The sequence below is a fragment of the Megalopta genalis genome, chromosome 7 (genome assembly GCF_051020955.1).
Source record: "Megalopta genalis isolate 19385.01 chromosome 7, iyMegGena1_principal, whole genome shotgun sequence".
Classification (NCBI taxonomy): Eukaryota; Metazoa; Arthropoda; class Insecta; order Hymenoptera; family Halictidae; genus Megalopta; species Megalopta genalis.
In genome coordinates, this window is record NC_135019.1 from 21,362,509 (window position 1) to 21,375,035 (window position 12,527).

General features: G+C 35.5%; 1 protein-coding gene across 5 annotated transcripts in view; it reads right to left on the reverse strand.

Annotated features, from left to right (window-relative positions):
• LOC117226369 (uridine phosphorylase 1) overlaps positions 1 to 12,527 on the reverse strand; it is a 202,688-nt gene that overhangs the window by 101,172 nt on the left and 88,989 nt on the right. For 3 of the 5 annotated variants that reach the window (XM_076523694.1, XM_076523692.1, XM_033480622.2), the window contains exon 1: positions 10,846 to 11,151. The exons of 1 other annotated variant lie outside the window; for it this stretch is intronic. In XM_076523694.1, the coding sequence (XP_076379809.1) occupies positions 10,846 to 10,958 (113 nt within the window). In that variant the 5' untranslated portion in view covers positions 10,959 to 11,151. Of the gene's footprint in view, positions 1 to 10,845; positions 11,156 to 12,527 lie in introns of those variants that run through there. One more of the 5 variants, XM_076523695.1, reaches the window with a different exon arrangement.

Here is a 12,527-nt window from a genome sequence, read left to right on the forward strand (position 1 = left end):
CGTTGCCAAGCATTCGGTCACTTCTCAGCTGACTGCAACACAATCCCAGCATGCGTGAAATGCGGCGGTCCTCACGTCTCTAAGAAATGCCCAAAACTATACGATATGACCCGCACATGTCATAATTGTAAGGGTTCACATACGGCATATTATTCCGAATGCCCCTCCCTTTTACGATATTTAGAAAAGAAGTCAAACAACCCAAATCAGTAAGTGGGTCAATCTACCGGGTCACTACGTTGGCAGTACGGAAAAACTGATTCTCTAAGAACCAAGAGTTATCCGAGGTATAAAGTGATCGACGTTACCAGTACGGTTAACACTGGAAACCCTGGTCTCATTTACGCCAAGATTACAGTTGAGCGCAATAGAGCACTCCGCCAAACCTGTTCTCTAGCCACTGCAACCACCAATTATTACGAGTCTTATCTCACAAGTCTCATGACCGAGATAAAAGAACTCGAGCAACTCTCCAACATTCAACTAATGCTCTCAACCATAAGAACTCTTAACAATAAACTCAGGAAATGCGCCACCAACGCTGAAAAACTCCAAGCCTATGTAGAAGTACTTTCAAACATAGACTAAATTATTATTATCCCTCGCTTTCTCATTCTTCACAATATTATTGTGGAACGCCAATTTCATCCAATTTAAAAGACGAGATTTAATACATGTTCTAAACTGAATGCTCTCAACTTTCAAATAATAGACATATCTAATATCAGTTCCTTTGAAGTAGCAACTATCCAACTCGAAACACCCAAGCTCACTGTAGGAGTTGCCTATTGCTCGTCCAGAGCTGCTCTCGATTGGCTCGACCTGGATCGCCTCTTCAAGGATGGGAGTCCGATTCTGGTCGATGGTGACTTCAACGCAAAGCACAGGGCTTGGAATAATCCTTGCTTCGACAAGACTGGCAAAGAAATTACTACAAAATAATATTGACATACTGCATTATCTTCCGCCTGAACCTTGCTTCTCACGCCACGATCATCCATCTACCACAGACATTTTTTTAACTAACGTAAACAATGTAGTAAACTGTAGCATCACAGACGACACCATCCACAGTAATATAAGTAATTATAACTCCATCTGACACTGCATCCACTACCATACCACACCGAAACAAACTGGGAAACATACCGAATTCACCAAATTAAACTAGCAACAAATCTTAATACTACAAACCAAATAGACCAAACCATAACAAATCTCACCAATTTCTTATACTCCTGTAAAAAGTACTCTTCTGTCACTAATAAGATAAATAGACGAAATCTCGACTATTCCACCGACAAGTCGCTTTGATCAGACTCCGCAGAACCGCATGCAGAAATTGGAAATCTACCGGAAACTCACACTCCTATTCTCTAATCAAAATCAGAAACCAAATGAGTTTCAAAATAACCCAATTAAAAAACAAAATCTGGCAAGATAAACTCACCAAATTCAAGAAACCTGACCTAACTTTCTTGAATAATCAGGCTACAAATATCCCATCTTTTTCTATTAATAAGGCCATCATTACCGATGGACATCTTAGCCGACACCTTCGTCCAAGTTTACCTAAAAGCTTCCTTGCTGTCATCTCCGCACGAACAGCAAGTATTGGACTTCTACTCCAACTTAACTACTAACACAGCCACAGATAACACTTTTTACTCCCACACTACGACTAGAATCATATTTGACCAAATAAAAAAAACATATCTTCCAAATGTGATCCACTTGTATCACATTTTCAGGTCGTCTTTCAATATGTGCTACTTTCCGACTGCATGGAAAGTAGTTAACGTTATCGCTATGCACAAACCTGGTAAACCAACCAACAACCCAGAAAACTACACAGACCAATCAGTCTCCTCTCTATCGCTGGCAGGTTTTTCGAAATTTGCCTTTTAAAACATATGCAAATCATTATAGACAAAAACAACATAATTATCCCACAACAATTCGGTTTCCAGAGAAACCGCACCAAAAGAAACATGCACCAAATCCTTCGGATCACCCAACAAATAGCTCACGAATTAAATATCAGACATCATACTATTATGGTCCTATTCGATTTGATTAAAGCTTTCGATTTCGTCTGGCACCACGCACTTCTTTAGTCAAACTCAATTGTTTCATTTTCCAGTATTTATCCATCAGACACTTCTATGTTCTCCTGAACGGCTACAAATCTAAATTTCATAGCATACCCGCAAGAGTTCCACAAAAATCCGTCTTAGACCCGGTTCTATTCAACTTATTCATAAATGTCATACCAAACGCTAAATGCACTCTGGCTCTTTACATTGATAACACAGCCTCATCCTCGTACCTCCAAGCTCTCTTAAACAGAATTCAGATATGTTTAAACTTGGTCAACATTTTCAAATCCTGAAAATTCCAAATAAATCCAAAAGAAAAAACTCAGACCATATTACTCACTACTCTAAGAAGAACTCATATCATAGCAGTTAGAAGCAACCTAAAAGCAGGTCAAAATCCCCTGGAGCAGCGCAGTTAAATATGTGGGTATTCTCAACGATCGTAAATTAAACTGGTGGCCAGCAGACAAAAAAAGAGTAAGCAAATGTCTAATAGCTGCTGCAGCAATTAACCATATAATCAATACATCAGTCTGAAGCTAAGAATTCTAATCTACATCTACTGTCTCCGACCAATTCTCATTTACGGATCACTTGATAGTCTCGATATCTAAAAATGCTGCCCTCCTGACCCTACTCGAAAGAGCGCAAAATAAAATTCTAGAAGCAATTACTGATCACACAAAACGCTACCCTACCGAATTATTATTAAAAAGTACAGGAATTCCCAATATTAATTATTACATCTACAACCAGGTCACAAAATATCAGGTCCGTTAAATCTCACACAAATCCCCTAGTCAACACCACAGGTACTTATGATCGTATTGAGAATTCCTTACAGAATCAAAATCGAATTTCCACCATTATTCATCCACGACAAAAGAGCCAAGGTCCTTTTCACTGCAGCCCACAAGTGGCTGGCTGACAATTTAATCTTACTCAGCATGATTTCAAAGCTACTTACTGTCACATCAGGCGCACAACAAACGAGAAACCAAACAAATAATTTTAGCCGCAAGACACAAGAAAGGAATACTGATAATCATGCATGAAGCTACTCTTGCAAGCTTCCACCATCCAAGCTACTACAGTTTCTTCGACAGTATACCAAACGCTTAACATTCACTCTACACGGACACTGCTCGTAAATATACAAATTTTTCTTATTACCACCCATTCTGACCACCTGGCACCTGGAGCCTTCAATCGAAGACTTCATCAAACACAAACACATCCATCATTACATCCGATAGCTGCCTTCCGAACTGCAATCTCATCAATCATTATATCTCACACACCGCAAGATTACAAAAATTCATGCAATCTTTTCAAGTAGAATCTTTTTTGAAATTTTTTTTCCCTCAATTAAATTCAAATCTTAATAATAAATGTCCTTTACTTCCAGTAGGTAACCCCATCTCACTCACTCATCCGGTGAGTCCGGATCACACAGCAGGAACAGGTCTCACAAGACAAAGAATTCAAATAAAAACAAAAGTCGCTCATTAGCGTTTCGTCCGAAGCCCGGCAACCGGCGCAACCGGCTCCCAAGAAGGACTATATCGCCGCCCTTTTCCGGGTCCCAGGTTCTTCTGTTTCCGCGCGGGCTTTAGATCCCGTGATGCGAGTGAGTTACCCGGATGAAAGCAAACAATATCTTCATCGCTCCTTCGGTTTATCGAAGGCGAAATGAACGTAAGCGAGTGAGTGTTGTGGCGAATATAGCCCGCATGACCGATCCGAGTCTGCTGCCTCTGATCCAGAATCGGCGCGTATTAGGCGTTCTCCCAAATCAGGTCCTTCTGGTGAGAGCTAATTGGCTGGGTTATACCCAAGGTGCTGCTTAGCTAGGAAACCAGAAGCGTCAATACATCGAGCTGAGCGTAGGGATGGCACTGGGAACTCCACGGCGTGGTTACCCCAGGTGCTTTTAGGGTACGTCGCATGGGAGAACAATGCGAAGGAGACGCGTGGAGAGGACGCAGGAACAGCGCGTCCTTTTTAGGGCGAAGATCTTGAGGGAATTAATAAACTATCCTAATTTAGCGATCGCATTTGGTCGATTCTTCTAATTGCATTGCAGATTCTGGAAACGGCTGGCCGGTGGACAGCCGTGAGGACATCCCAGAACAGGATTGCGACGCGACGCCCGAGCAGTAGCTTACATCAGGATCGCAGTTAACTAGTTAAAGTCGCCGTCAATTTTGTTTTGTTATCACACCAAAGAATTTCGTTTTATTTTGGATCTCTAGATTATAAGTAATTTGTACGCGAATTATATCCGATAATAAAGTTTAGTTTGTTATTTGAATAACCACGCGCCTCGGGAATTATTTCGATCTTCCCACCGATCCGAACCTCGATGTTACACATAAATTTAATGGACATTTATATTACTTAATTCCAGAATGTGCAACATTAGCTTTTCTTGATACAGAATTGTCTTCCGCTATAAAGAGGCGTAGGATTCAAAATTTGAATTTTGAACACACGGAAATTTCAAATAAAAGGATTATTTTAAAAGATATAAAAATTTATATTAATATTGGCATAGAAAATTTCATCTCATCACAAAGTCACAATTTCTCTTCCAGATTTAACATAAATAGATTTCTTATAAATAGACCTTTCTGTTTGGGAAAGCAATGAAGCGTATCAAAATGTGTTAGAAATAATATGGAATTTAAAAGTAGTTACTGACAGTGCAGAAGGAAGCGTGAAACTTGTGTCACACACCGAATGTAATAGCTAATTAACGAAAAATGAAGATAATAAAGAATTCATTTTACAAGTATTAGAAGATTGTCGGCGATGTAATCCATATGCCAGAAAATCAAACTTAATGATAGCCATTCACTGACCAATATGTGATATTTTATAAGATGTTTCAATTAGTTTTATTATAACGTATAATTAGAAATTACGTTTAGATAATATTATGTACATGTAGACATTATATTTTCATTAAAAAATATTTAATACTGCCTTTAAAACAGTGAAACACATTTATACTGAAATTAACGTAAATAATAGAAATTTCAAAACTTTGACTCCAATGCTGCACGGGTTCCCGTTGTCCAATCGCTCCGAAATTTTGTACGGATTTCTTCACTATATAGTAGAATTTAGGTGGATATAAACAAAAAAAAAAACTCAAAAACCATTTTTGACCTCTATAGCTAAGGACCACTCTAATGTACATACAATTTCAATTTTAACGATAAATCATTTTTTTAATATAAAAAATGATTACAAAAATATATTGTTATCTCGAAATCAATTCAAAAAGATGTGAAAAGAGAAGGAAATATTTGTCATTATATATTAACTAATAGTCAACCTATTGCCAAAAATTTAGGCGTTTAACACCAGAAAAATTAAAAATTGCAAAAGCAAAATTTGAAGAGATGATGCAGAAAGGAGTGTATAGGCCATCGTCCAGTCAATGGGCAAATATTTTACATATAGTTCTTAAAACAAAAATGAAGGATGGCATCCATGTGAAGATCACAAACAAATACATTCGATAACTATTTCCGATCGCTATCTTGTTCCTTACATACAAAATTTTTCTTTTAAATTAGCAAATTCAACTATTTTATCAACGATAGACCTTATTATAGCTTATAATCAATGGCTTTTGAGATATATCGAAAACAGCAGTAATCACACCACACACACATTTGGTTTACTCAAGCTTTTAGTTATGCCTTTTGGATTGAGAAATGCTGCTTAAACATTTCAAAGGTATCTGGATAATGTGTGTTAAGAACTTTAAATATTAATACCTAAAGAAAGCTTTAATCACATACACATAGATTTCATTGGCCCATTTCCTAATATTAATAGATATCTTTATTGTTTAACGATGATTGATCGTTTTTCTTCTTGGCCTGAAGCAGTACTAATTAAAGATATTACTGCAGATACAATAGCAGTGGCATTCTTTAATACATAGATTTCAAGGTTTGGTACACCATTATCTGTAACTAAATGGTTGGATTTAAAAGAATTAAAATAACTTCATATCACCTAGCGACAAACGGAATAATAAAAAAATGGCATCGAACATTAAAAACAGCGATTTGTTGTCATAGTACATATAGTTCATGTACACATGTATTTTTAAAAGTGAAACCAGTATAAGAAGGTCCATATGAAGTTATTGTCAGACCATCAGATCGAATTTTCACCATCAAAATTAATGTGGTGTCTACCAATGTCAGCATCGAGAGATCAAAACTTGCGTACTTGGAAAATTTGAAACAAGAAGACCAAGTAGATAATTGACACTTTCTATATTATCGACATTTTTAATATCGATTAAGTTATCGAGTTAAGTGTCATTATGTTAAAGCTACCTTGTAAATATTAATTCAATTATTATTACCTACCAACGAGTATTCAATTTATAATAAATCTTTTTGGAGGAAACGAATATAGGTAACGGAAATAATTTATTTATTAGTTTGATAACTTTATATCAAAATATCTTAATTAAAAAATTGCAAATACTTAATTAAATTATAAGTATTGAGTGTGGAAATATTTTAATCAATTAGTTTATTTATACAATACCCCCACAACGCAACTGTCAAGTATAAAACAATATGGCGGATGCTATTTACTTTCACGCGAGCTAGAGACCAATCTAACCTAATTAGTTATAAAGTGAATTTTAATTAGAAGTGATTCGAGGTAGTGCAAACATGGTATATTAAAAACTGTAAAGAAAAATACTGGAATAAATCTTTTTATCAGTAAGTATTTTTTTACTGTTAATATTTGATATTATATTACATAACCTATAATTGATGAAATGAATATTTATTGTTTGTTTTTGATTATAATGTATAAAATTTCCTTAACAACACTTGTAAGATAAGGAGTAGAGAATAAGGAAGGAACAGATACGAAGAATAAAGATGGAGCATTCAACTTACGCATGAGTCTGTTCGAAACATTTAGTTAACTAACGACTGCGTTTTCAATCACTGTGGAGTTTGCAGCGACTATTAACCCTTGTATTAATAACTGAATACCCGCGTTTAGTCTTTTATATATATCCTCCTCAAAATATTTTTTGTTTCTAGTAAAATATTAATATTTATAACCACTAATTATTTTACAACCATTACGAAGGAAATCTTCCATCTTATTGTAAACAATAATAATATTAATTTCATCTATTATAAGCTATGCAAATAATTCAGCATTTGGTTCAGTATCACGTACAGAATTTGATTCAGAATTTGATGAAACGTTTGGTACAGCATCATATTTTAACCCTTATGTCAATAACTGAAATTGCCGACGTTGTTCAAAAGGATGTTTCAGGATTAAACCAGTAAACTTTAGATATGCATTTGGGATTGTAAAAACAAACAAATTTTAGCTCTAGACAATAACAGAACCTGTTAATAACATTCTAACATTAAAATTGAGAATAGTGCAAGTGTGTAATGAAATGACAGATGTATAATGTCGATCAGCATTTCTCCTGTCAATGATAAGTGATAGCTTGTCTCCAAGTTAGAGATAGTCATTTTGAACAACATATGTAATAATCACAGTTATTATTAGTAATAAATACAACAATTTTCGTTAGTAGTATACATGATATTATGGCGGCTACCTCTGGCGCTCGCTAGCAGATGGATATCTTTCCCACAACTACCTGATCCATTCCAATTTGTATAAATACTGTCATTGGATGTTTTAAAAACGTCTGGTGTAGGATATTCGAGACCCTAGCTGTTCCTCGAGCCGATGTCTTGGTTCCGTTTGGCACGATTTCTTTTGATAATTTACCAATATCGGATGGAGAACGAATTGGCATAGCGTTTGGCTTTTCAACCTTTCTCAAATGACACTAAAGAGATACGAAACACTTCAAACTTGTTTGTCTTTGCCTACTCTCTTGTCCGATTGGCCTGCCCCGATGCAATGGGAATGAGAATTTTACAAGAATCGGCTCATTCAGTGGGCAAAGGCGCGCGGCTAGGGCCAAGCGGCAAAAGCCAACACAATGGAAATGAGCCTACAATATCGATAGCATACATTATTAGGTCCTACAACATCATCAATTTTGGTTAGTGACATAAGGGTTAAAATGTAATGCTGTATCAAATGTTGCATTAAAAGCTGAATCAAATTTTGTACGTAATACTGAACCAATTTCTGAATGTAAAATGCTGTACCAAATTCTGAACATAATGCTGTACCAAATGCTGAACGATGCGCATAGTTTACATCAGATAAAATAAATATTTATTATTTATTATTATTTATGATATACAAGATTCCTTCATAACAGTTGTGGTTACTTATACAATGGTTACTTATTGCCCCTTGCTTTACATTAATGACGTACTTTCTAAAGATCTAGATTTGAGGTAGTAGTGAATACGAAGAGCAAAGGTAGAACATTCTACTTACACACAACTCTGTTCGAAACATATAATTATCTAATGCCTGCGTTATTAAATCTCCGTGAAGTTTGCAGCGACTATTGAAATGCGTTGTTGTACTATATGCTGAACAAAATGCTGTATACAAGACATAGCACATGCAAGGACTGGACGTAGACAGTTTTTCAGCGATCGTACTAAAAAAATGAAACATCCAAGTTGAACTTGACTAAGTTCATGGTCAGAGAGGAGGCTGCTTTCAGTACCATAAAACGTTACACACAACATTCAGCCGAAAATCTCTCATATGTATATTCATATCGCCACGTGCAAAATACACTAATGTTCCCAAATCTTAAATGCCACTAAATATCATTATTAAACTATTCCTGGCTTATAACTACATTCTAGATTTTATGCGTTTATAGAATTATATTAACTTTATAATGCCAAAAATGATCTGAAGGTATCAACTCATATGAATCATCAAGTGAAAAACAAGTGAACAACAAACAAGTGAAATCCCCCTAAAAGGACTTCATAAAAGAAGTAAAAAAAGTATGCCTAGCATATGAAGAAGTTTGATAAGAAAAAATTACAATAATCTTCAAGTAATGGAAAAGGAAGTAATAGAAAAGCATAAAAAAGGAAAGTGAAATCAAAATGAGCTACAAGTACATTTCTTATATTTTCCTTATTATTTAAATTTCCTTTCTCTATCAATTACAAAAGTCTAGAAAAAAGTAACAGGTAGATACACAATAAAAAGGTATGCAATCAAAATGAGATACAAGTACATTTAGTCACTAAAATTTTGAAGAAGCAAAAGCATATTTTCATTAACATATACCAATATAGAAAAGTCTGATATATTAATGTGAAATTCCTATACATAGATGTAATATCACAAAAAATCAATAAAAAGGGGGATCAAAACAGCATATTTTATTGACAGTGACGAAGCTGTGTATGTTAGTGACTTAATACCATTCCATATTGTGTACTCCACGTGGACGTGTGTTATGTCACACCTGGTAATATCACACTAGTAACCTTGGTTGTAATATTAAATAAATACAAATTACGTTAATATTAAATCTTTTTGTTCCGGAGTGTACCTACGACACGATGCGTCAGTGACAAACTTATGTATCAGCATTGTACCGCGTATCTAGTTTATTTATCATATAGTTTATTATGCATTCACTTATATATATATCTGTTCCTCGGCAAATAATAGCTGATTAATTTGTTGAATGTGGATTGTTCATAAAAATGTAAATATATATAATAGTTTGAACTTTTCACTAAATAATTTATCTACTATAAGAATACAGAATAAATCAAATTTAGAATTACAACAATAGTGCAAATTTGTCGAAATTTTGTTTATAACCATTTTCACTACCTGTTCACTCAATTTCGTCCGTAATTGTACGTTTCACATGCAATCAGCTTAATCCGAGGTAAATCATGTGCAAAACAACTTGCTATTCAAGTCAATAGAGATGAAATCTGAGACTGTCGCTAAGAAGCTGTTCTATTATCCGAACATGCATGTCACTCTAGTTAATCAGGATAATCACGGTTCCGCCGTAACTACAAATCTAAAAAGCAAATTATTTCGAAAAATATGTCGATTCGTATTAATGAAACATATCCTGTTTCTGCATTCAAAATTTCCGTCATAGGTTACCCGTAGGTTGAAATCTCACGACTTCTAGTCAGAATTCTTTCTTTTCACCCGTCCCTCAATTTACGCGGGTAAATTATAACACTATTTACGCGTTTTTTTTACGCAATCTATATTTACACGGTCGATAAATCTTTCTAAAGCTCTCGAATCAGCCAAAACATTGAAAAGTGCCGCAATAGACGAAATTTAATGAAATGTTACAACAAATATCAGCAAACATGAAAATTGGTAAAAGAAGATATTGAGAGAAGATAATCCGAAACAATTTACATTAATAATGAAAGTGAAGCCAAAATTCCAAATATTTCAAGCGACGAAGGTGACGAGTTCGTGCTAATTAAAAAGAAAGGGTCATTGTTTTTAATTACAATAACGATAGCGACACCGAATAGAATTTATTTTTGCCTTCTGAAATGTCATAATTATCTTTGAATCGAGCTACACAAAATAAATATGTACTTCTAACACTTGTATAGGCGCTTATTTCCAATATCTTTTTGTTCGTGCTTACAGACTCTATTTACGCGATTTTCGTAACAATTTTTAGATGGAACGGATGTTCGCGTACATTCGGGGATGAATGTACATGCGCCAAGAATCGTGATAAAAACAGTGGAGAAAAAGAAATCAATCATACCGAACTGCATAGTCTTGTTTTCCCTCGAATTCATTATTCTCAACAATAGAGTTCAGCGGGCATACATGGTTCTCTTGATCCAAAGATTGCGGTTCGCACATGCACGTCGGCATCTTGCCAATTGGAATAGTCCTTCTCCTTCTTGTAATAATGGAACTTCAAAGAAATCCAAACTCAAAATATTGCACGGTTCACGAAGACGTGCTTCTCGAAGCAATGAAATGACAGAGGCGGTCAAGTTTACGTGACTGAACGTCAGTATGCGAGCACGGTAGCGACCAGAAGCAATCCGGTCCCCGAATAGAATCTGCGATACATCGTGGATTCTTTATACGCCCCCTCCCCCGGCTGAGTATTGCTATCCCACTACCATCGATTGTGTGCCAAACGATCGTCAGCCAAGGTACACACGCAAACACGCGCGACTGCCATGCACGTGCAGCGGCATAACTGGTCGTCGGTGATTGTGCGCACCCGGTGTACTTCTACTCCACGCGAGAGCGCAACTTTTGTTCTGCGATTTTTAGCACGAAATTTCTTGGAAAATTGTTGATAAGAAAGAAACTTATCGAGGAGATACGAGCGATTATGAGTTTCTTGGTTCTAGCACGTAAAATTAAATATGTACACTGTAGACAAGATTCAAATCGAACTGAATGTGTCAAAAATACAATTCGAATTAGATAATGCATGCACATCGGTTCGATCTTCGAATTTATACAATTTATATTTGTACGATTTGCTAGGCTGCAAAACTTCTAGTTCTTATAAACTATTAGCTAATTTTAACGTATTATCACAGCAAAATTAAAGCAGCTTTAATTAATTGTACCAAGCATTATTCTCACAATAAGGCCTCCACAGTAATTAGCAATATTTTATTCCCGCCACTGGGGTAAGATCCCCTGGGTACCAGAAACGCGTTAAATCCGCTCGACGTTCGAGCCAGCGAGGGACCGAGTGTCGGTGAGACTCGCCCTAATGCAAGCAAACCAAAAAATTACACCGTTACTAATCTTTTAATTTCTTCCTTTTTTATTCTCTTTTATGAAATATTTGCCATCGTATACGTCTCGTTTTAAGCGATTAAACTTTTGGACTTCAATTTATTGCACCGGTAATTGTAATCGTAGTCATTATGTTAGTTTATTCCGTAAAACGAGACGTGTAAATAAAGAAGATTCGCAGACAAAAAATCAAAAATCGGGAATTTTGATGTTCGAATTTAAAACGCTGAATTCGCACAAGACATTTAGCTCGCATGTTTCCCGTACAACCTTCGACAAATTCGAAACAATACAAAAAATGTATAACCTCTACCATAACTAATTGCATTTCCGAAATTGCGCTAGTTACGAAGACTATATACAATGTATAACTATTATTCATGACAATTTGGGGTTGACGATACTACGATAATGATTTTCAAATCCATCGAACTAAAAGATGTACTAGGTACAGTGACTCAAAGTAGAACTCGGACACCCACACCATCATTCCTAATTGAGCGCGATTGGTAATATAAGGGAAAAAATTAAGTAAAAAATCGAGTTATTTTCAGTAGGCTTTATTTAACGTCATACACCTTCCTCAAAAAGAATTAGTACACTTGCTGATATAATATAAATTGTAACTTTTTATTCCGTTTAGATAATATTTTATGTTTGCTATTAAGTTTTATA